The 26206-nt window shown below is 40.4% G+C and overlaps 1 protein-coding gene across 1 annotated transcript in view; it reads right to left on the bottom strand.

Moving 5' to 3' along the window:
* CNTNAP2 (contactin associated protein 2) overlaps window positions 1-26206 on the bottom strand; it is a 1943304-nt gene that overhangs the window by 633743 nt on the left and 1283355 nt on the right. The window contains exon 13 of the mRNA XM_044246794.1: window positions 22971-23171. Within this exon, the coding sequence (XP_044102729.1) occupies window positions 22971-23171 (201 nt within the window). The remainder of the gene's footprint in view (window positions 1-22970; window positions 23172-26206) is intronic.

The raw sequence follows: 26206 nt of genomic DNA, 5'->3' as shown, positions 1-26206 counted from the left end.
AGGACCTATGCAAAGATATGCTTATGAGGCCATTAATTTTACTATTATAATAAAGGGTTTTGATAAAAGTTTATTTAGACATTAAAATTTATCCTGCAGAAATGTACTTATAGTGAAAGTTTCTCACTGTATTTTAAAAAATTAAGTAATGCAAACATAAGTATCACCTTATTTTGTGTTATAAAGCAGAAACAGGGAAAAGTCTAATAGAGTAACACCAGAGATGTCAGTAGTTATCACTGGGTGGTGGACTTCAGCTGGTTTTTAATATCTCATCTCTGTTTGCTTTTCTAAACTTAATTAAAACTTTCCTTTGTTTATTGAAGTTTTATTTTTCCTACAGTTAACATAAAGTCATTATTTTGAGGAAAAAAATAATGTTTTTAGAAAGAGCCGATGTTCCTGCATGCACATGGGAACGGCTAAATTGACATGATACCAAAGGCTGCAAGGATCCAGAGGAAGAGGAGCGCTCCTGCACTGCTGGGATGATGTACGTTGGGTAGAATTACCTTGGAAAGCTGGTAGCATCTATTAAAGCTGAACATACAAATAGGCTAGGACCCCAAATCTGGATGTATACCTTACATATATATGTTTGTATGCATGTGTGTGTCTACACACGAGACTGTTCCCAGCAGCAGTAGTAATTGGATGACTTCCAAACTGGAAATAACTGAAATGTCCACCTACAGCAAAACAGCACAGGTTGTCTGATACCCACACACACTGCAATGAGGATGAACTGCATTGCCTTCAACACCGTCAGAGCTGCCAAATTTAATACTGAGCAAAGGGAGCTAGATACGGAAGAGTACATACTGTATTCTTATATAAAGTTCAAAATCAGGAAAAGACATTTGTGGCTTCAGAAGTCCGGCGAGTGGTGGTGTCTATGGGGAAGTAGGTTCTGGAAGGGTTGCCAAGGGTCTGCTGGGGCACAGTGGTATTTTATTTCTTGGTCTGGGTCCTGGTTACGTAAGTGAATTTGCTTTGTGAAAAGTAACCGAACTAGACACCTAGTGATTTTTAGGCGTCTCTCTATGGATATTACACTTCAACAAAATCTGACCTCGCGCCAAGAGCTGGTTTCAGGCTGGAGACAGGATTCAGGTTGGAGCTGAGGGCCCGCGGCCCCCGTACAGCGTGTGGGGGAGGGGCTGGTAACTGAGAGCACTGGGTGGAGAACCACTAGAACTAGATTTGTAATCTCTTTTTGGGGCTCTGAGCTGCGTCACAACTGGAAGAGGGATAGATGAGGCCAGAGATCTAGTCAGGGGCCACGCCATGAAAGGCCCTGTAAAGTCAAGATAAGGATTTTGGTTTTCATTCTCAGCCTGATGGGAGCCATTTCTATTTGCAACCTAGGTGCAAAGAAATTTCGGAGGAGTAAGAGCAGGAGCGGCACAGTGCTGCTGGAGAGGGGCAACAGCAGCGAAATCGCAGAATGTTCGGTTTAGTGTTCTGGCTAAAACACATCCTTATCTTGAAGGAGAAAAAAGACTGAACAGAATTCTGAGGATCAATCTTACAATTGTGGCAGAAAAACGAAAAAGATGCAGTGAGAGCGAGACTACACAATCTTGGGACAGATTCTTCCCATTATGTAAGAGCTTGCAGACGCAGCGGCAGGTTTAGAAGCAGGTGAAATGGTATTTTGAAATAAAAGAAAATATCTTTCTCTTGATGTTAGCCAGACACCCTGCTTCCTCTTCCTTTCTAAAAAAGAAAAAGAAAAATAACAGTCTTAAAAAAAAAAAAAAAAAAAAAAACAAACCAAAAAAAAAAAATCTCCTGAAACCCATTCACTGTCCTTTTGGCTACCACCATACACAAATATCTAAATGAAATGGTCTCTGTGCTGTCAGATACTCTAAAATCATTTAGGAATTTTCCCTGGCCAGAAATGTATTTAAAAGAAATGCAACATTCTTACTTTGTGATATTCACTTAAAAATAAAAATAGGGTTTTACAATGGCAATCATGGAAATGGAAATAATTACATTACAAAGTAAAAATCTCCCAAAATCTAATAGACAGTTATTTTGAAAGAAAAAGGGACTAAGAAAATGAGGTAAATGAAACTAACAATGAGAATGGCAATTTTAAAAATTAAAAAAAAATGGACTCAATTTAAAATTTGTGCCATTGACAATTATAAATATTAGAATATGTTGAAACATCATTATATTGAAGGAAAATGAATAAGATGGGTCAAGAAATTTGTTCAACTAGATTAACACCACTTTACCTGAAAACATATTACCCAAATAAAGGATTTTCCCAGAGAAATAAAATTAGAGTTATGTTTGTTATACCAAAAGAAAATCAATCATTATGTTGATTTCTGGGTATCTTTGACATAGGTACTAATAAAAATATTGTAAGAAACTTGTATAAAACCCATTAGGTTTGGCTTCTATAGATTTTTTTTTTTAAGATTTTACTTATTTGAGACAGAGAGCACGAGCATTGGGGAGGGCAGAGGGAGACGGAGAAGACTCCCTGTTGAGCAAGGAGACTGACATGGGGCTCGATCTCAGGACTGAGATCATGACCTGAGTGAAAGGCAGACACTTAACAGACTGAGCCACACAGGGGCCCCTTCTATAGATTAACAAACAGGCAATTTCTGTTTTCAAAGAATATGGTAAACAATTTCATAATATTCTTATTGTAATTATGAATTATATAAAATATAAACATAAAAGTGATAAAATATGTTAACTTATATCCTTTCAACTATCAGAAATTATCTCATGCTCAACTGACTTTCTTTTTCTTTTTTTTTTCTCATCTGACTTTCTTGAACAGATCACCTCTTAATTCTGAGGGTCAACATGATTAGTCTTGACTACATGTTGTCTGACCTTTTACTACAAATTCATGAACAGAAAGCACTAGGATCTAGATAGCCACATTTCTTTCTTTTTGTATTAGTTGCTAGGCATTTTTCTCATCAAGGAAAAAAAATGAAAATGTTAAACCATTGATTGCATCTGAGATAGAAAAGAAAACCTGCTTTTATGTTTCCAGTGTCATCACTTCATGCATTGAAACTAAGTGACAAGGAATCATCTCCTCTTCCTCTGACAAGCAGACATCCTAGGTGTGTGATGACCTCAGAACGTGATGACTCAGAAATGATCAGTGTAGTTTCTAGAAGAAAGTGTAGGTTTCAGCATCCAAGTGTGACTGTGCTTGCCAGATTTGCCACTGAAAGTCTGAGGGGCAACTCTCACGTGTCCAAACCCACCAGAACCTCATTTTCTCATACATATAATATGACTAATGATATCTACCTCCTAACATTCTTTGAACAATAAATCAGATAACAGGGGCATCTGGGTGGCTCAGTCAGTTAAGTGTCTGACTTGCGCTTAGGCTGTGCTTTCAGGGTCCTGGGATCAAGTCCCACCTCAGACTCCACACTCTCCTGGGAGTCTACTTAAGATTCTCTCGGTCCCTCTCCCTCTGCCCCTTCCCCCCCTCTCAAATACATAAAATCTTAAAAAAAATAATGGGGTGTCGGAGGTTGGGTGAACCTGTTGGTGAGTATCAAGGAGGGCACATATTGCATGGAGCACTGGGTGTGGTGCATAAACAGTGTATTCTGGAACACTGAAAAGAAATTTAAAAAAAATAATAAAAATAAATAAAAAATGTTTAATTTAAAAAGATAACATGAAGTTGCCTGGCAGAGAGTCGATGTTATATAATATTATTTTCTTTCTCTCTTTTATGTGTGGAAAGAAAACTTAAGAATAATATCCTATTTATCCACAGTAGTGTCAAAAGCTGCTGCTCCTTTGGGTGGAGTCCTAGTGATTGGACACTAAAATCCTATGGTCTGGAGTGAGATAATGCCTCTTATTCTTGTTTTTTTGTATTTTTTTGTGTTTTTTTTTTTTTGTAGATCGCACACTGATCTACAAGAAGAAAGATGGTGAATTCATTTCCTAGGGCTTCCAAAACAAAATTCCACAGACTGGATCCCTTAAATGATAGAAACCTATTTTCTCAGAGCTCTGGAGGCTCCAAGTCCAAGATCAGGACCCGGGCAGTCTTCCACGCTGTGAGGTCGTCTCCTAGGCTTGTGGCTGGCCGCCGCCTTGGAGCATCTTCATCCGCTCTCTCTTCTGCGTACATACCTGGTGTCTCTCCGCGTGTCCTGAGTCTTCTAAGAACACTGGTCAGACTGGATTAGAGTCTGTCCTAACATCCTCATTTTAATTTAATTTTCTCTCTAATGACCTTATCTCCAAATGCAGCCACATTCTGCTGCGGGGGGTTAGGGCTTCAGCCCATGAATGTGGGAAGACACAATCACAGGCACACAAACTGAAGCGGGGAGCCATGGGAATAATTTCAATAGTTTCAATTATTTTAAATGATTTTAATCCTAAGAAGGAGCAAAATGATACTTCAGTGGAGAGGTTTTTCTCCCCTAGGATATTACTTAAGGGCCGAAAATGAGGTATATGGAAGACAAGGTTAAATGTCATTCGTGGACTCTGAGCATTTGGAATAATTTTGGAGTATCAGTTACTACTGATAAAAAAACAAAAAGTTCTTTCATATCAAATCTATTTTTTTAAAAGATTGTATTTATTTATTTGAGAGAGAGACAGTGAGAGAGAGCATGAGCAAGGAGAAGGTCAGAGGGAGAAGCAGACTCCCCATAGAGCTGGGATCCCAATGCGGGACTTGATCCCAGGACTCTGGGATCATGACCTGAGCCGAAGGCAGTCATCCAACCAACTGAGCCACCTAGGCGTCCCTCATATCAAATCTAATACAGGCAACAATACCTCTGAGTACTATGTGTACATTTCAGGGGTTGGCCTGGCCCCTAGCTATACTCTCTGCTTTGGGGTGTTGCTCTTTTGTACATATCATGTCTGTTTTTAGTTCCGCTAAGGCTCAAGAGGTATGGGCGGGCATGTGGAGAGCCTAGTGCTTCCCTGAAATATACACAAAAAGGTGTGCATGAACCAACATCATTTCCCTACGAAGATGCTTCATTTGTCTTCACAGATCAGTGAAAGTGTTTTGTGTTCTGTCCTTCAATCATTCCACTACTCTTTATTATAATAATGTTGATGACTATGTGCTGGGCACAGTTCCACAGGCTAGTCATACAGTGATGACTAGAAAGGCAACAGCCCTATTCTTACTGAGCGAACATTCTTGATCCAAAAACAGGCTAGGAAGCCCTAATCTAAAGCTTATGGTAACTTCATTATCACTGTTCTTCTTGTATTCCAAAAATGAATAATTACCCTACTTGATTGGTTTACAAATGAGTATTTTCCAAGTCATTTATAAGCATTAAGAGGTTTTATTTGTCACTGTTAAAGAAATAATTATGGGAAATCATGTTTACTGCTTCTAAAATTATATCTCTATATAAAATTTAATATATATATATATATATAAGCTTATATAGAAGTTCTATATTTATATATGATCAAATAAAACCTTTTCTGTTTTAAGTTATTTCACTACTATGCATTTCCACCCCCTAAATAAAATGACAAATATATATTAGCTTACTATTCTGTTCACATCTCAGGGATTCAACAGATTTTGCTACACAGAAAACTGGATGTTATTTTCATTCTCTACAGAACTTGGCCAAGTGACTTCTATGGAGTAGATCTGCAGGAGATGGAGATGTTCATACAGAGAATGAGTCACTGCAGGATGGATGGATGAGTGACTAAAGGAACGTGAGCACGAGTAGAAATACAGGGTTGGAAAAACCACACCATCTGGGGGCTGTGATTACAAACCAGTAGCTCTAGGACTCCCCTTTAGGACACACAACCGAAAGCCAGTTCCTCTAGGCAGCATGGTCTGGGCTGGGCTGCCTTCAGCCGCCTGCATAGGCCTATTATAGATCAAGGGCAGGAATAAACAAGTCCTGCATGTCATTGCTTGATTGAATGACTGAATGATTACCTCATTCTTAGGTAAAGATAAACCAAAAGCCCTCAGGGTCCTGGGTTTCCCTCTCTCCACAGCACATTCCTTGAACCAAGAGGACTTTATTTAGCTTCTCTCCCCCCTTTTATTTAAACAATGCTGCTATGAGAGTGTTATTTCCAGGGTCATACTCAAGGTGCTCTGATACAGGAACACTCACTGGGGCCAAAACCACACACTAGACCTAGATAGTTTCCTCTTTTCTAAAGAATATGCCATAGAAATTTTAAGGAATAAAATCAAAACGTATCACCAAATTGTTGGAGACATGTTGAAATCAATCAACTTTCTTGTCTTCTGATAAATTAAGAAAACATTGAATTTGGTTGTGTTAATTTGCTAGGTGCTCTAGGTGGTCGAATGACAGAGATGTTACTGAAATTTTCCAGAACTCTTTTTTTTTTTTTAATGTAATAACTGCACAAGCCCAAAGCAATGAAAAACACAGAAATAATGAACTATTAAGCTAATGAGTTAACGTCAATAGTAATTCCTATAACCAAATTCTGAGCGGGCCACACTCTTAAGGTAAGGAGTATCCATTACTCACCCGCACTCATACAAGAGTACCATCTGCTACTTGATGGTATCACTTGTCTCTTTGCAAAAAAGAAGCCTTTAGGGATGGTAGGCCTGATGTTCTGGGCTAATTATAAGTTAGATAATTATATCTTGCTTAGCTACATTTCCCAAGTAGTTTTATCTGAATTTCCTGCCTAACCCCTACACCTTAATTTTATTTCCTACTCTGACTCTTGCCAAGAGCTGCAATGCATCGTTAATCAGCTCCTTGACTCAGGGGCAGATGTAGGGACTGTGCCATCTCATCAGTGGGCTAAATGATCCCTGACAACACTGGGATGTTGTCCTATGGGCCACAGTGCAGATGCAGAATTTGGAACATGGTTTGGAAAAGGGTCCTTAAAGAGGGGAGGGTATTTATTGGGCAAAGTGTCTGATGCTACATTTATGTTATATAAATCACATTGGGGTTGTTGCATACTTGATTAATATTTGTACTATCTGAGCATTATTGGTTGGAATTGAATTTTCTAAGAAAGGATTAACCTTTCTTGCAAGCATGTAAGAGGTGTGTCTTTGTCTTAGCAAGGCAAAGACACACCTCCTGAGAGTCTGTGGTGCTAGAGCACGGACGGAGAGGCTGTGGTACTTTTATTAGTGTTGGAGATATGAAGGCAGAGGGCTTTGGTGACTGACTTTCCATGAGGGTAGTGCTCTGTCATGGCGCAGGCTGGTAGGATGTGGATATTGAGACGTAATCACAAAGGAGGCCCCTGAATTTGGAAGGTCGGAGCAGAGGAACTTTCTCCAAAGCCCATACTACCACTAAGTTCTACTGAAGAACTCAGGGAGCTGCCTGAGCCAGTGGACTGTGCCTCCGTGTGGGGAGCTGACATTTACCAAATTGGCTTAAACATTTCTTTGGCCAAAATTCTGTTTGCAGAAATAAAAATATACAGCTTAGAGTTAAAATGCAAGGATGTCAGAGAAGATGAGTTACAGAAAGAAAAAGGACAGTATATTAAGTATTTCCCCAAATATGCAATAACCCCATGGGCCCTTGAGACAAAGGGAGGGAGAACACAGAAGCTAGGGCATTTGGGGCTGGCTTCAGAGATGCCTTATCTCTAGAATATGGCAGGGAAGGGGGGGCAGGGCCTGGTGCGGGAAAGAAGCCCAGGATAGATGCCATCATCGTCAGGAAATGGCTTGTAATAGGTTGACGATAACCACAAGGAGGACAGCCGTCCCTTGAACACAGGTGGCTGGATATAAGCACTTACATTTAGCGTGTGTGTCAGATGGGTGGGCTGGGGCCTGAGGATGCTGACAGGGCAAAGTGTGCATGGTCCTCTCTGTCCCACACATCCTTTACCACTGTCCTCACTCAACGATGCCTTCAGGGCCAGTGTTGGGTGCAGTGTGGTTCCGGAGGCTCACCCGTCTCCCACCTTCCTACTTCTCTTTAGAAGGAAGCTGTTTAAAACAGCATCGAGAGGTGATCCCTGCCTTAGGGACCCGGGTCTCAGTGGTTTCTTAACCACCCACAATAATTAGCTGAGTAGCTTGATGAGAATGGGTGGTCAATAAACATTGGTTCAGAGAATGAATGGCTAGATGAAGGAATGAAAAGCAGTTTCAAAATTAAATAAGAAGGGTTTTAAATGCAAAATGATATGTACCAGGCAATGCAGTGACTGGGAACGTTATGCTAGAATTTAATGGATCAACAAATGTAAGATATCTGGCGGCAGCAGAGTCTTCCCCATCCCTGTAGGGAGGATTTTAAAGCAAGTCCACATGAGCACGAGGCCTCCTCTGAAACTGAAGGGAGCAGTGATGGGGGGAGAGACATCGCGCTGCGGTAACAGTGTCATCTCAACAGGGGAGCACCAAAACCTGCTCCTCTTTGAATAAGCAGAGTTGGTCAGAAAACAGGCACCCACGGCAAGAGAAGGTTTTCCAGTAAAGGAAAAAAGGTGCCAAACGGAGGGAATAGACGGCAAGAAACAAACTTCTTGGAGAACCTCCACAAGGGCTGGTTTCTTTACCACGACAGTTTGTGCCTAAATCCAAGCTGCGTATAGGTGTTTGGTCCCGCACAGCACGGCGTAATTCACAGGAGCACGGCTTTGCGTGGCTCAAAAGCAGTCATGAACATTTTTTATACAAGTGGCAGAGTTATAGAGAAATCCAAATCCCAATGTATTAATTAAAGTATCATTTTACATTCTGAGGACATCCAGGTGGGCTCTTGGGAGAGCAAACAAATCAGAAGATAGGAAATTATTTTTAATATTTGCAAACACTGAGAAAATATTTGTGTTTTGTTATTTTGTTTTCCACCTCATTTCAGTTTCTTTGTTATTCTTTCAAAGCAATCTCTTAGGGAAAAAAGACATTATGCAAATTTCACATCAAGTGATGTTTTATATTACATCACCTCATTAGGCACATCCTAGTAGGTTTCAGGAGCTCTTTAAAATAAAATCCATTCCCTTCTCTCCTCCTCCTTCCCAGGGGTAAATCTGCTGTCAATCTTACACAAATTTAACATGTCTGGCTATAAATTAATTGTATTACTTTCTAGTCACTCCCATTTATATTTCCTCTGCCTTATCTTTCTTTCTATTATCACGTGATAGCTTTCCAGCAGAGTTCCATGCAAAACATACACGGCCTGCCTTTTATTTGCAACAGTAACACATGGATAGATAATAAGGCTTATTCACCTCAATGGTTTCTCCATCTTGGTAGTATGCATTATCACAAAAGCTTCCAGGGAGTAGATGGTTGAACATTAAGACTTTTTTGCTGAGCAAGTACTTCGTTATCTTCACAGTCAGTTCCAAATTGGAAGCTCGAATATGATGAAAATGATAAAAATATCTATAAAAGCTACAAAGAAGTAAAGTACTCTATCTGCATATTCCATTTGATCCCTGTGGGGGCCCAAAACTAAGTTTCTGGGCAATAAATGCAAACATCTCAATCAAATGATGACGACTTCCCTCTCAGAACTGGAAAAATACTAAGGATTCACTTATATGTAGGGCACATCGTTTAAGTCTACCCAACTTTTCTTTCCTTTGTCATTCCTAGTCTTTGAAAAGGAGATTCAGTTCTCTGTGTGCAATAACACAGCACTGGCAACACTCCCCCCCCACCCAAAAAAAAGTGAACTGTTAGGAACTTTAAGGTATCATCTCTGTTGTCTTTGGTTGTCAGTAAGGGGTCTTGAGGACTTCCCTGAAGACTCTTAAAGATCAGATCATCCTCTTCTCACTGAACCAAAATATCAATGCAAAGCTGGAACTGGAACAAAGCTACCACTAGATGACCCGCACTCTACTGTAATACGACTGAATGTATTACCAGAGCTAAATAATGAAGACAGGGCAGAAGGAATCCAGACAGATAGCCAAGGTGCAGGTAAGACAAACTTTGCATGACTGCAGCCTAAGAGAACGGGCTCTGTGGTCCAAAGAGAGTTTAGACCCTCTCTCAAAACCTAATCCCTCCTCGTACTCCCAGTCCGTGCTCAAGAAGCAAGCACCTGATTCTAATTTGGCTCCCCATGGGGTAGCCCTACAGAGAGCGACTTGTTAGGGTAGAGAACAAAAGCACCCAGTCCCTCTAGCATTCCATTTTTCATTACAAATCGATACGCTGGCATCCTGGTTTCTGTTCGGCTCTCTGTGTACCGTGCCTGCGAGAAGGCGCTGGCCAGACCATCCTATTCCTTCAGCAGTTACTCTTCTCATTTTAAATTAATACAGTGGCATTTTGATGGTAGATCTCAATCTCCCAGACTCTGATTATATTTGAGATCAAACTAGAGTGTGCTGATAAATCAAGTTCTATCAAAAGAATCTGACTCTGAATCGTAGAAAACTCATTAAGGTAATGTCAGCTATCTTGAGAGACAGCCTCCGAGGCTTCTCCACGTGATGCAATTTCAGCTACCAGAATTTGAGGCAAGCTGAGTTTCTTTTCCTTTCTGAAACTTCTATGCATTTCATCTACACTATCCTAAGAAGTTGCTTCAGATAAAATCTCTACTAAATCCTTTCTAATATAAGTGAAGCCCAATTTCTTTGTTTTTCTACTTTCTCATTAAAAATGAAACTTCCAAGGCAGTTCAACAGCATTTTTATTTTCTCAAGGACCCCTCTTTTTTATAGACCTTTCTCCTCCTACATACATAACCCCAATTATAATTCTCCTCCTCAGATCATTTATGCTTTTTAAAAGTTTCTCTGAACTATGTCTATACATATTTTATATATTTCACCTGGATTAGACTGCCCCTGTCTTGAAGTGATGCCCAAAACAGGATAACAGCAATTCTGGGCAGTAGAAAATCAGTTCTTTAAAAAACAACCGGTTATATATTTCCAGACTATTCTTACTCCAGATGATGCTTTTATACATATTCAGTTTATATTATTTTAGATCTTTATTTCCCATATTTGCCAAATTTGACCCATCTCCACTGAGTATGTGTCTGTTCTTGGTAAAACACTCTGGCCTTAGCAGTATGATATCAAGTTTCATTTACTTTTTAATTTTTTCCACCTCTGTCACTTCTGATCTGAAATTCACTTGTAGTTAACAATGTAGTAAATTACAGCTAACTTTTAGTTCTTTCCAGCCTGATTATTTTCCCTAAAGATGATGTTTTCAACTCCAGTAGCAAATACCTACTCCATATAAGTAGTTTGATTTCTTTGCATTTCAAATAAGCTCTGTGTGTTGTTACTTTCAGGAAGTCTATCAGAACTAGCCAGTTTCATGGAGGAATTCTGCTTGACTTAGTGATTTTTGGAACCATATGGGGGTGTATGTGTGGTATTCAGAATACACAGAGATACATCAGGTTATCACAGGGACATGCACTGGTACATTCCCCAACAGGGGAAAAAATACACAGACTTATACATATGTATATACATATATATGCATAGATAAATAGTGAAGCGGGTGTTTTATCTAATCTGAATGGTATCTATTGCAAGATGAGAAGGAAGAAGAATAAATTGCCCAGGGATGGAAGGAGGGAAGAAGTCACCGCCATTGAATAACCTGTAACTTCATTATCATGTTTACAGTATACTTTTAGATACTGGTTGCACTCTTAAAAGTTATATAACATTCCAAAGCCAAGTACTGATATTAAAATAATCTGCTATATTAGTTCATCTTTTGGCTACTTTTTATTAGTTTGGATAATATGTGTCTACTGATTCCAGAATTCAGGTCATCTCTGAAAGTCTGAGGCCTGTGTTTAGTGACTGTTCATTTAGAAGTGCACATTTCTTCTTTACTTTGATGGATATTATTTTGTTAATACTTCCTATTTTTACATTGAAACCTTATAAGTTATTCTACCAGTTCTCTTCATGTAAACTCCTAACTCTGGTTAACAGAGCTGAAACCTCTGTCCCTGATTATGTATTAAGCTTCATTCATAACTTGCCAATTTCATAGCACTGATCCTAGTAATTTGGTTGCTTCGATCACCTTACCGACTTGATGTTTTGCAATGAAACAAAATAAAAAAAAAAAATTTGGTTTCTGGAGACCTTTACATGGCTGTCTTCTAAGAAGAAAGATAATTGATTTTAACATTTGGGCTAACTAGATCATTATGATTTTATAAAAACTATGAGACGCTAAATAGAATCCACACTCTGGCTGGACTGAGTGCAGACGGAATGAGCTGTTTCGTTCTAGTTATTTCCCCATATTTCTTCTGATCTTGTCCTCCTGCCCCGGGCGCTTACCACCCCCGCCCCAACACCCTCCTTTGCTGCCTGCATAGGAAGGTCCCTCCCTCCTGTTTACCCCACACAGAGCCATCTCCCCTTGTCCATTCTCCCTCTCACTTACAAGCCTGAACTGAGAGCTGCTATATTCTTTGGGCAGAAATAATTCCCTACTCTAAGAGAATAAATTTCTGTCTGCTGGGTGATTTTTATGTCCATGTCCATGTCTTAGGGCCACCCTTTAGGCACTGCCCAGCCACAGGCAGACCTGGCCATCTCTGCCCTTGCCCATTCTAATGCGGTCTCTGAGCAATCTGTCAACAGCAAATTAATAAGGTAAGAAAGCAATGTTGGGCCTGGCATGTGTGTTAGGCTTAAGTGTGTGTGTTTCTTCTGGAAAGAAAAAAAAGAAGAAAACGTCAACATTTTGTTTTCATATCTCATGTCTGAAAGTGGATAACCTTTTGCAACATTTTTCTATTTCATCACTAGACAATTTACCTGTTCTATTTGAAATACCTTGATATTAAAACATGAAAGTCAAGCGTTCTATAGAATGAGAGGCATGTTCTTATTTCTTTCACATCAAATGTTTTTCAATATAGTTCCGAACAAATTGTCATCAAATCCATATTTTTTTAATATACTTGTCAGGGCCAAATCGAGGATATTGAAAAAAAAATAGAATTTCAAAATGAAGCATTTGCCGCTCTCATAAATGTCCCTTTTGGCCTCCTGCTTAACAAAAATGCTTCAGCCTTCTGTTTTAATTGTGCTAAAAAGCACATTCTAATTTTGCACTTTAGGAAAAATTTAAAATTTCTCCAATTAGCTTATTAGGTGGCCCCTAAGCCCTTCTTTCTTTTGTTCTCTTTCCTTCTCCCCCTACCCTTCCTGTTTTGTTTTGTTTTTTTAACATTTTGGTAGAAAATACATGTGCGTCTAGAGACACAGAAGCCTAGATTTTAATCTTGATTTGGACTCTTAGCACCATTTTTACTGTTTTCCTTTGGTGAATTAACCCTTCCAAAGTTCTATGTTTCTTCGGGCATAAAATGGAAATAATAATATATAATTTACAAAGTTTGGGAGATGGACAGAATGAGCCAATATATGTAAATATCCATGGTAAGGATTTAATAAACACTAATGCCATTTTTCTTCCTTTCATCATAATCTAATTTAGGGATTTTAAAATATTATTTATCTAAGTATATAGAGGACAATACATTTAGCCTGAATTTCAGATCCAGTACCAAGAAATGGGGGGAGAGAGTTATTTTCTTTAAGAGAATTTAAGATATGGAATGAAGGTCAAAATTGCTATTGCATTCCTATTTGACTAACACTCTGCAATATTATTCACTGTCCTCTAAAAACTACCCAATCAATTGGTTTTGGGAAATCATAGGCTAACAGGATAATAGAACCCAGCTGCATTTTTGGAGACTTAGTATTTTAGAGAAGTTCTGTCATTCGCTAGTCAGAAAATAACAAAACTTGGAAGACATGACATACTGTCTTTGAAATAAAACTCATATATTATTTCATTTTTATCCATTCTTAAAAAAAGTGAGTTCTTCCAAATTTCTCTGAGCTTCTATAACAGTACGTTTAGTTTGCATGGCAATGGGATTTGATTCTATTATGAAAGTAAAAATAGAAGAACACTGCAGAGTAATGCGGACGGAATGAAGGAACTATCCTGCGGCTTTCCTAAGGTAATGGGTATGGGGTACACTTATTTGGGTCAATGGAGATGTTTTCCTTTAGGCAGAACTCGAGCCAACAATGAATGAATACTGCCAAGTCCCTGGTGGACACAGGCTATCTTGGTTAAAATGTGGAATATAGGCACCAGCAAATTTTTTTTTTTTTTGAAACCACACAGAGAAAAGGAAAATCTTTGTTTTTGACTTGAATAAAGTCGATCTGCTGGAGTCATTCAAATCACCATTGCTCTAACCATATACAATGGTATTTTACTTAGCAATTGACATGAGGTTCACATGCACCTCATCGTAAATGGAGGGATGGGAGAACAAAAGGTCCCCGAACACCCCTAACATGTCGCTCTCACCTGTCTATGCTGACCAAGAGAGCTCCATGTTGCACAATGGAGGGAATAAATCATTGCTACTCTAGAAATGGATTTCTTACTAGGTCATTTTTTTTAAAAAAATCATCTTTGCTGACTACAATGATCAGATTAGTGTGCAAACTTAGCTGGGCTCCAGTGTCCGGTCATTCAACCAAACATGAATCAAGGTGTTGCTATACAGGTATTTTATAGATGTTGGTAAGTCCATTTTTGGTTGACTTTCAGTAAGACAGATTAGGCCATGTAAGCTGGATGGACCTGATTCAATCAGCTGAAAGGAGAGAAGGACTTGGTCTTCCTTGAGAAGATATTCTACCCATGGCAGCAGCTCTCTTCTCAATCTTGAGTTCCAGTCTACCCCAAGGTTGGGCTTGCCAAGCCGGGTCCCACTATTGCATAAGCCAATTCCTTGCAATAAATTTCTAAATACATATATTCTTACTATTTTTATTTCTCTGGTTGAACCTGGAGTGGTACACTGGCCCATGGGACTCAAAACCCCTCTCGCCTCCCATTCCAAAGCTTCCGCAAAGAGCTCCTGATTGGCTCCTATACAGAATACACATATCGATGTTTTTAGAAATTGGTATGAATTCTAAATTTATTCAATCTTTTACCCAAGATGTACCAGTAAAATCCCTTCAGATAATAAATGACTTTATTTTCATTATAAAAAAATTTCTCTACTTTAAGGCAAATGTTGTTTAAAAACGATTCTTTGCCTTCCGTGTATTCTCATAGCACCTAGCAGATTATTCTATATTCAACCAATCTTTGCTCAATGTTTCTTAATAAAACTAGATATTTCCAAGGGATTTTTATGAAAAGTTCTTTTTTCAGTATCCTGTTGAGGAGAGAGAAATTTTTAAACATAATTTACAGAAAATAATCAATTAGGTCGATCTTCATTTTATGAGGTCATTGAAATGGGTAATTTAAAAGATGATACACAAACAAAAATGTTGATGACTTAAGTATATGAGAAGACACTTTCCAAATTCTACAGCATGATATAGGATTACTCCAAAGTATACCTTCATTCCTATTTCAGTCATTGAAAAAAAACAAAAAGGAAGCTACGCACAGGCACTCACAACATAAAATGGTAGAAATAAAAAGTCTTCATCAAGTTCTAGAAGGTCAATCTTTTTCAAAGTCACACCTCGAAGCTCAAGAAGTTGCCACCTTGAAAGGCAATATCCTTTTAGTAGAGGTCAGTCAAGCTGTCCTCAGTAAATTTGCCCTTCAGATTAATTTATTAATCAGAAATATGGGACTTGACCAAAGGTCACTTGGCAAAGAGCATTTCTAATCAGAGACAGAAAAAGTAAATGGCACAAAGGAAAATGTTATTTCATGGTGGTTGAAGAGATGGGATGGGTACGGATCCTGCTAGGGTTCACTCTACCTCACTTGGGCTGGGTGGGGGCACTGAGCTCTCCACATGTTCGCCTTCTCCTTAGTGCGTCAGTAGGCAGGGCTTACGAGAAGCTGGATTGCATTTGAGCCCCGCTTTGTCACACCCAGCCACGGTGACCTTCAGTGAGTTTATTCACCTCTCTCAGCCCTGTTTTGCAAAGTGGAGATAATAAAAGCTAGTTCATCTAACTCTGAGAGCTAAAGGGAATAAAATGTCAAGAATGGTGTTGGTCAATAGAATTTAATGAAAATCTCTACTCTTTCCTGTATCTCCCTTCTCAGAGAAGGTGTTCTTTTGTTTGTTTGCTTGCTTGTTTGTTTTGCCAAGGTAAATGCCATAGTCGCTTGTCTGTCCTGGTGCCCCATCCTTCCTTTTCCGTCTTACATCTTTTGCCTCTTCCTCTCCACTGCCTCCTTCATTTATAAACTTATTCATAACTCCTCGTTTTTTAAAAATATAAAGAATTCGCAAACCTTCGCTTTGGTTCTGTCTTTTGACTAAGCAGCACTTCCGTATTTAGCCATCCCTCCTTACCATGGAACTTCTTGGAAACCTTCATTGGCTGTTCTCTTTTTCTCATCACTCTGTTCAGTGGCCCCGCCCACCAGACCCCATGGACAGGAAACTCCAGGGGCTTCCCAACAGTCAAAGCCAAGGTCTGGCTTCCCTTAAACGATGTCTCACCACTCACCACACTCAATTTTCTTTTCTTTTTTTTTTGTTTTTGTTTTTTACTCTTTATTGCTAAACACTCCTTTCCTTTAGCTTCCTCATTACTAGGATTTCCTAATTTGACTCTCTTCCTACTATTCCCATCATCTCTTTTGGGTCCTTTAGCTGAACCTCTCCTTCACTCACCTTTTCAAATTAGCATTTTCTTTCTTTCCGTGTTCTCTCCTTACTCTTCCCATGACCTGAGTCCTCTGATGAAGGCATTACAACCGCTCAGAGTCATTTACTTTATATTTACTCCAAGGTACAGGGAAGATAGCATTTTCCCCTCTGCTAAAGTTACTCTGCAGATAAGCAATCATGACTCATGCTGATTCTACTACCTACACTTTAAAGAAAGTCTTCCCTCTTAGGGCCCAGGGAGCCTCTCAGACATCCAGTCTTATCTACACTGCGGTGGCCCAGCGAGGGATGTTCTTTTCCTACGAACCCGGCCCCTCCATGCTGTTCGTCACAGGACAGCTGGGATCTCCCACTTAAAACCTCCCTTTGCCCTTTGACTGGAATCGTTAAGGCCATGCAAGACTCTCCTTTGTCTCCTTTCTCTTTCTCTCTCTCACCTGTGAAGTCTCTACTCCAGTCATCTGACCTCTCATTCCCTCCCAAGTACATGTCCCCTGCCCTCCATCTCCAAATCTGCACATTCTGACATCTCTGACCTAGAATTCCGTCTGTCATTTTTTTTTAGTTAACTTGTATGAATCCACATGTCCGCTCACATGTCACAATTCCTGATACACAAGAAACAATAAATATTTATAGACTGATTATCTCATCCATTATTCCAGTTGAGGCGTTCATCAATTCTATCCATATTGGTGAAATAGCCTCTATTTTCCCTGTGATCATTTTGTCTCTTTCACCACAGCGCGCTCTGTGGAGAGTCTAGTTGCCTGGGTGTGGAATATGATTAGATTTTATCCTCTAGTTTTCCCTTTTAGTTCTTTCTACCTCTCTGTTTGCCCCATTTAATTAAATCCTCCAGTGTCAGTATAATTACTTAACCCAATAATTAATGATATAACTGATTAATCTTGTGATTAATATACTGACAGGACACAATGAAAATGCTGATCTTTGGCTACCATCAAGCAACGTTTTTATCTATGTTTCAAGAGGTAAACAATACGTTTTCTTATAATGCACAGGACTGACTTGGAAAATTCACTTTCTTAATAACTTCACCAAAGTTTAGAAATTTTTTCCTAAAACTAGGTTATAACTTAAAATGCCAGAGTCATGTTTTCTTGTCTTTTGGATGCCATTAAATCACATTTTAGTATCATCAAAATATATTGAATTTTACACCACTTACTTTACAGGCAAAAATTGTGAAAATGATTCCTTTTCAGTAGATACAAAAATCTAACAGTAACCTACCCAAAAGGATGGATAATTTATATTGCTCTTTCCAACAAAAGAAGCAATAAAACTATGACTTATGAGAATAATACTACATTGAGAAATTAAAAGAAATGAAACACTGGAAACCAATGAAAACATCCCTAAATATAGTCAGAGGAACACAAACCATATCAAGCTTACACTTCTACAGTTAAATAAATCTTGATGGATGTAAGGAATAAATACCTCAACAAATAATTTCTTAATTAGAAAGTATAATGTTTTGTAAAACAAATATATGACTCCAGTGCATCTAAGATATACAAATAAGCAATTTAAAGCAGACTAATAGGTTGTATCCAAATATAGGGAAATATTTTATCTAAACACCTTAGGATTGCTGCCCAAGATGTTTCTCAAGTGGTATCTAAAGAAACTTTGTCTTGGTATCTAACTTATCAAACTGAGATTCTTAAAGTATGTATTGCAGAAGTAGATTTCATTGTTTAAGAATTTTTATCTTTCTTAAGTTCAGATATTGCTACATTTGTAGTTCTGGGGATATAAATACAAACCATGTTAACATCCTTTTGGTTTTGGACACCCACATATGTTTTTCTTTGTTAAGGTAGAATGTGTTCATTCCCAAATTGGTAGGCCTTCCTTCAAACAAGATCTTCTATGGAATAAAGTAACTTTGTCTTGTTTCTACACCTTTTACAAAGCTGATTAAGACCAACTGAATTAATAGTAACATGGGAAGAGCAGATATGACCATAACAAATGGCAAAACCATTACTTTAAAAAAGATTCCATTTTTAAATTTTATAGTAATAAAAAGAAGAGATAACATTACGACTCTTGTAAAGTTGTGCAAAACCAACAATGACTAATTCTACATTTGTTGGCTAATGGGATGGTACAGCGACACATTTATCAAAATAAAAATGAGGTCCATATGCATACAAAATCAATTCTTTATCATAAGTATCATTAGAAACTATAGAGCCCCAAATGAACTCTTGAGGGTAAGGCTCTTAAAATAAAGAATAACATTTTAAGTGCATAGCTATTACAAACTCATTTGATATTCATTTTAATTGCCATGACTATAATGAATATACTTTGTATTCAAACAGATGTCACAAGTACTACCACAGAAGTTCCAATATAATTCAGTCTTAGTTAAGAACGAGTAAATGGATATTTAAAATTGAATGTTACCAGGAAGGAGGGGGAAAAAAAAACAATTATAGCAAATATTAGCTCCTTAAAGCAGCAAATTAAAGATTTTTATTAAATTGTGTTCTTTCTTATTTGGACATACACGGAACATGATCATACAGAAACACTTGCTACACCAACTACTCCTTTTCCTTGCTTCAGCTGTTCTACACAGTAGCTAATCTGGGAAACAGAAATTGGGAGTATGAAGGCTGACTCAGTATGAAGGATGACTTTAGAAGGCTAAAATACACCGTATAACATTTAGAGACTGGTCTATGAAAAGGATTAATAGATACTACAATGCCAATGTAGGTTAGCTGAAGGGGCAGGTAATCATATATGCCATTTTCTTTTAATTGGCCAAATTCTAATATTCCCTTTAATCTTCTTCAACATGGAGAACTGAAATCTTACAGCCTAACAGGAGAGACCTTCACACTGTAAATTAAAGATGGTGTTTTATGGGGCGCCTGGTGGCTCAGTGGATTAAGCCTCTGCCGTCAGCTCAGGTCATGATTTAAGGGTCCTGGGATTGAGCCCCGCATTGGGCTCTCTGCTCATCAGGGATCCTGCGTCCCCCTCTCTCTTTGCCTGCCTCTCTGCCTACTTCTGATCTCTCTGTGTCGAACAAATAAAAAAAATCTTTAAAAAAAAAAAAAAAAGATGGTGTTTCTTAGTGTTTGGATCACAGACCTACCCATGAAAGGCTTTTTAAAAGCAAACATCCCTGACCCCAACCAAGTTCTATCAAATGAGACTTCCAGGAGTATGGCCCTGGAATTAGCATTCTGACAAACCTAAACACTGGGATGCACACACTTGTTTAAAACAACTGCCTCAGGTAGGATGAATATTTAAAATTATGTACTTTCATTTTATTCCAATCAGCATTTATTAAGCACTAATCTTCTGTGAATGAAAATTATATACATATACATGTACATACAGGCAAGCGGCATATGATAAACTTATTTTCAAAGTACCATCTATTAAGTGCAATAATCATCTACAAAGGCCTGGAAACACAATGTCTGGATTACAAGAAAATAATCTGCTATTGTGAAGATTAGCAATTAACTCATGATTCTAATTTAGTATTTATTCTCCCTGAAAAGGCATCTGGAGATTGACAAGAAGTATGTTTAGCTTATTAGTAGAAAATGTAACTGAAATCCTGTTTAAAAAATTTATTCTATTTTCCCCGATCTTTTAGAAACCCTCTGGTTTTGAAAAAGAGCGTCAGAAAGGTGTGAGGTCTCTTGGTGGCTACGGGGAGGAGACACGGAGGGCACCCAAGATGGGACAGGGAAGGAATGCAGAGAAAGACCAGGGGCACTAGAGGCAAACTCTTCTGCTTACCTCCAACCTAATTCTCCTCATGCCCAAACTGTAAATTGAACTTGTTTAGAAGTCACATTGTGTTTTGTAACCACCACAGCAAAATTCAAAAAGCGAGTTGACTTGGAGTCTATGAGAAGAATGGAAGAAAATAAAGTTGATGGTACCAAGTTATTTTTCTTTCTTTTTTTTAATTTTTATTTATTTACTTGTCAGAGAGAGAGAGAGAGCAAGCACATGCAGACAGAGTGGCAGGAAGAGACAGAAGCGGGGACTCGACAGATGTGGGACTCGATCCCAGGATGCTGGGATCATGACCTGAGCTGAAGGTAGCCACTTAACCAACTGAGCCACCCAGGCGTCCCCCAAGTTATTTTTCTTGTCAGCAGTTTGCCCTCACCCTCATCCGCACCCCCATCACTGAAGGCTAATCGACGGAGATCTTTGGAACACACCTCAATAACGAGCATTCACTCATGAAACTTGGTGCCGACAAGCCAATGGAAGTTGTTAATTGCACCCAGTGTCCGGTGTGTACAATACACCCGGTGTATTCGCTATTATCCTTCGCTGACTCTTCCCGGCATGGAAAACAGGATCCAGTCAAAATGCAGTGATGATGAGTGCCAGTGCAGGGGAGAACAGCTGGGTTGTAGGGCTTGGAAAGCTGCCCATGGCCCACCGCAGTGGTTTTCAAAGTCATTGCCTGGGAACTCGTGTTATTAATTCATTCAGGCTGCTAGGGCAACATACTAGCTGGGGGTGGGGGGCTTATGCAACACACATTTGTGTCATGATTTTGGAGGCTGGAAGTCCAAGATCACGTTGCCAGCCATCTTGGTTTCTGGTGAGGGCTCTTGTCCTGGCTTGCACGTGGTTGCCTTCTCACTGGGTCCTCACAGGGGAGAGACAAACAGCTCAAGTTTTGTCTTTTTTTTTTTTTTAATGTATTTATTTGATAGAAAGAGATCACAAGCAGGCAGAGAGAGAGAGAGAGAGGAGGAAGCAGGCTTCCCACTAAGGAGGGAGCCCAATGCGGAACTTGATCTCAGGACCCTGAGATCACACCCCGAGCTAAAGGCAGAGGCTTTAACCCACTGAGCCACCCAGGCGCCCCTCACTTTTTGTCTTTTTATAAGGCCACCAATCTCACCGGCTTTATGAACTCATTTAACCTTAATTACCTTCTAAAAAGCCCTATCTCCAGACTTTCGCTGACCCTCTTTCAACGACCTCAAATCGTCTTTCTGCCTCTTAGCACCACCTGAGCACCCCAGCCACGATCACCTCCCTTTCCTCAAACAGCAGAAGCACTAATTGTCTGAACCAATCATGTCCACAATTTACAGATTTTACTTTCTTAGAGTCCACAGGTCACACTCATCTATCATTTCAGCACAAGGCTTTGCACATTAAAAGAACACTCAAATCTTTAAAATATCATAGACAATGTTTTATAGAACCCTTCTTCATAAATATTCCACACCAGCATCGCCTCCAACCCAACACCGATTTAGGGGCAGCAAAAAGACCCTCGGTCTGTGATTAGCATGATGTCACTTCTCAAGGTGCCCAATATTAACAATAATCAATACACTCCTTGCTATTAGTGAAATCCTTAAGGGCATCAAACCCTACAGTAAGCATTTAGTACGTGACCCTATGAAATGCTCACTCACTTTGCAGTAGGCATTATGATCCCTATTTGAATGAAGAAGACACTGGCTCTTGAGGCTTACGAGTCCCATTAACTCCACCAAAGTCACACCTGGAGAGCGGCAAGGCTGAAAAGTGTGAGCATTTGTTTTTCTGACTCGGAGCACATGCTTTACTTCTACGTGCTCTGTTAGACTAGAGACTGAGGGATTTCATTTTCTGTCAACATCTTGAATCTGCTGCCAAGAAACCCAAAGCATATGGATCTCTTGGAAAAGATATTTCTAGTGTATCCTTTGGAAACTCTTTATTTTCTACACCCCAAACACACACACACACACACACACACACACACCCTCTGAGGCATCGCAAAAAGGAAGTCATTATGAAAAAGAAATTAGGGCGAACTTGAGACAAGTAGATACTGTTAAATGACTATAGACAACAAAGAGCTCTAAATTTTATCGCCACTCTACATGTTATTTACCGGCGGCAGCCTTTAGAATGCTTTTAGCTTTACGTTAAAGACAGCTGAACTCAGAAGGTATGACTTGAAAGTTCACAAGAGGCTCTGATACACGTTCGCCCAAAGCAACGACGGATAATGAAGCATCAGAAACACTCAGACACACATACGTGCACCGAAACTGGAAAAAAATCTGTAAGCTGAAAACAATGGAAGTTTCTTCTGAAAACTGCACTTTCTTAGTTTCATTCCCCAGAAAAACCAAATGATGGTTTGCTTTTTTTCACAGCTGCCTGCACTTTGGAAACTGGACTAGAAGATAATAAGTCGCACCTGTTGGACTGTTTGGGCCATTCCGAGCACCAGCCGAGCTAGTAATTAAAAGTAACACTCCATTCTCAGCCTACCTGGCGTGTTCAACAACCTCGACATCTTGCAGAAATAGGAGATGTACTGCTCACAGTGCTCGGCGCTGCTGGTGACCGCGCTGATCTGGTCCATGGAGGCGCTATACACGAGCTGTGTCACCGAGTACTTCTCTGGGCTGTAGCCCACCACCGTGGTCTGCATCTGCAAGTCGTGAGACACTATGGTCCACACTTTGTCCTCTGTGCAGAGAAAAACACCAGGAAATGGGTCATTAGTATGCATGCACTTCTTTGAGTGGAAGGAGATAATCGAGCCGCACTTCCCCTGAACTGGGGTAGTAAAACAGAGTTACGGATCTCCATCCTTTAGGCTCTGTCCTGCACGTTCTCCTTTATAGACAAAGCAGCGAGAAAGGCTTTGTCAAAGAACAAATGCAAGGGCTGCCTGGGTGGCTCCGTCTGTAGGTTAGGTGGCTGACTCTTGATTTCAGCTCCAGCCATGATCTCAGAGTGGTGAGATCGAGCCCGGCATCGGGTTCCGTGCAGGGGGGTCGGGAGGCTGGGGGTTGGGGAGGTGGTCAGCTTCAGGATTCTCACTCTCCCTCTCCCCTTCTCTTTAAAATAAATAAATAAATCTTTAAAAAAACAAACAAACAAAAATACTAAGCATGGGGGACAACTTGTGTCTCTGGCTGCTGCCAGCATGCACAGCCCCGAAAGCAAGGTTCACCATGCTCGGACTCCCTTCCTGATTCCCTCTAACCTATCACTCCGGTGCAACAGCATCTGCTCTTTCTGAAATGGACTGTGCTCTCTCCAGCCTCCGAATCTTTGTGTATGCTCTTTGCTCTGATCAGAATACGCACCCTCCTCTTGTCCACAAATGTCCCTTTCACTGTGACCTTTCAGATAAAATCGGACCCTGCCTTCTCTGTTACTGAAATGCTCTCTACGTGGGCAACAATACAAATGAGTAATTATACTGATCCTTTGGACCCTGAAAATTTCAATGTGTGAAAAGGAAAAGCGAATATAAGATTGATGAGGTTAAATTATAACCCTACATACTCCTGAATTTGAATTAGAAACATCACTAGGAACCCATAATTTTTCTTTTTGAAAAAATGTAGACCTATGTCCTAGCTCTGTCCACTGGAAAAGGCCCCAAACAAGGACAACCTGTAGCATCATATTGTCATCACTCAATATGATTTTTCATTAAGAGAAACTGGGCCGTCGGGTGAAGTGACTGATTTCAGGGCTGGAAATGCACGAGATAAGCCTGGAACATAATGTCACACAGAAACAAATAAGCTATTGGCAACAGAGGGCAGTTCGAAAACCCCCAGGAACGAAGAAGGATGATTTTAACATCATTAAGATTCTCCTGCGATGGAATAAAATACATCAGGGATGTTTAATTCCAGGAGTTCATTAAAATACAAAGAAATGTTCAATCTTGGAAAATGCCAAGTAACTAACTCGTTATTTTGAATATTAGGAAATAAGGACGAAGAAACCAGCATTTGGCCTACCTTACCTGTAGGAACCGTCACGGAACTAACGTTCTCTGTATGGAAATATTTCAACTCATAAATGAGGACTAAGTGATGGGATTAGAGGACCATCATTTTGTAACTTCTAACAAGGAGGCTCCAAGCAATGGCGCTCCACAGCTGCTAATATAACCGTGAGTCAAACCGGAGGACGTGAGCCTTGCAGCGGGAGGCTACAACACTGCCTGGGAAGCAGTGTGCACGAAGTCAAACGCGGACTTCACCGAGCTGATGGCCCTGACTGCCAGCTTCGAGGAAGCATGCATGAAAATAGCGCATATCTGGGGGGAGGGGACTATGCTAAATGACCCTAAAGTTATTAGCTCTGCTGACCTAAGGAAAGGTCAGCAGAATCCGTGCCGTGTGAAATTCTACTAATTATACAATCTAGATTTTTCAACAAATGAATTAGAAATTACAAGGGAACAGAGAGCACGAGAGAGCGCTGCAGATTAAAGGAGACTTTCTGAACTTGCCTCTCAGGCAGTTTTCCTTCTTTTAGGAAAGGACAGCTCTACTCTTCCAGCTGCTCCGGACAAAGCCATGGGGTCCCCACGACGTCCCCCCCTTTCTTCTACACTCCTCATCCAACCCATCTGTGAATCCTGTCTGCTCTACCCTCTCCGTGCAGAATCTGAGCACTCCTGACCCTCACCCTCCACCCCGAACCCCTGCTCTGGTCAAAGCCCCTACCTCCTCCTGCATCCATCGCACAAAATTTTGCAACCACCCACTGCACGGCCCGCTTCGCGCTCACACCTACCCTCCGCACACAGCCAAGCTGAGCCTCTGCAAACATAAGCCGAATTCGGATACTGTGCTCCAAGCCCTCTCGGGGCACAGGGCCTTGTTCCGAGTGAAAACTAGTTGTTGAGACAGCTGCAGGCCCTTTGTGATCCAGCCCCTCCTGCCCTCCTCACCTCCCCCTCGCTCCTCCTCCCCCTCCGGCCCCACTGACCCCTGCCTTCCTCAGACCCCTCAGGCAGCCCCTCCTTGGAGCCTTGGCTCTCACTCTGGCTGGGCCATCGGCAGGCCCGCCCCTCCCCCTCCTGCTAGCTGCCCCACTGCCACCTTCCCCCCTGCTGCCCCTCCCACCGCAGCTGATTTCTGTCTCCTTGTCGGGCTCTGTCTCCTCCACAGTACTCATCTCTCTCTGAGTGCATGTTTTCCTTCTGTCCGGCTCCCCGGGTTAGAGGGGGAGAAGGCAGGGACTGTTTTCAGTGCTGGAGGCACGGTGCGTAGAACAGTAACCAGCATGTTAACAGACCTTCGCGATTTATTAGTATGAATTAAGAAAACATCAACAGAATACAAATCGCGATTTACTAGTTTGAATTAAGAAAACACCAACAGAATACAAATAACGCGATCATGCTGGTTCAAGTTCAGGCTCGGCCCTGACCTTCCCGAGAGCCTGGACAAGCCACTTGGCTCCAGACTCGAGTTTCCCTTCATGTGTTGAGCACGCCTCCACCTCAGCATCCTTCTCACCCTGCCCTTCTTAACCAGCTAGAGCAAGTTCAACACGGTGCCCTTGTAGTAAGTAACACATTTTCCGTAAGATCATGATTTTCCACTTTCACCTTTGGCCTGATCAGACGGTCTTCCTCAGCTCCTCGGAGACAGCAAAGCAACTACCGTGGGTTTTAGTAATTCTCTCTCTTTCGGACATGACATCTGACAACACCCAGGTTGTCATTTACACCGAACCTTCACGTT

This window comes from Neovison vison, chromosome 4 (assembly GCF_020171115.1).
Source record: "Neovison vison isolate M4711 chromosome 4, ASM_NN_V1, whole genome shotgun sequence".
Taxonomy (NCBI): domain Eukaryota; kingdom Metazoa; phylum Chordata; class Mammalia; order Carnivora; family Mustelidae; genus Neogale; species Neogale vison.
The sequence above is the reverse complement of the archived record's forward strand: the minus strand, read 5'-3'. Positions and strand labels throughout refer to the sequence as shown.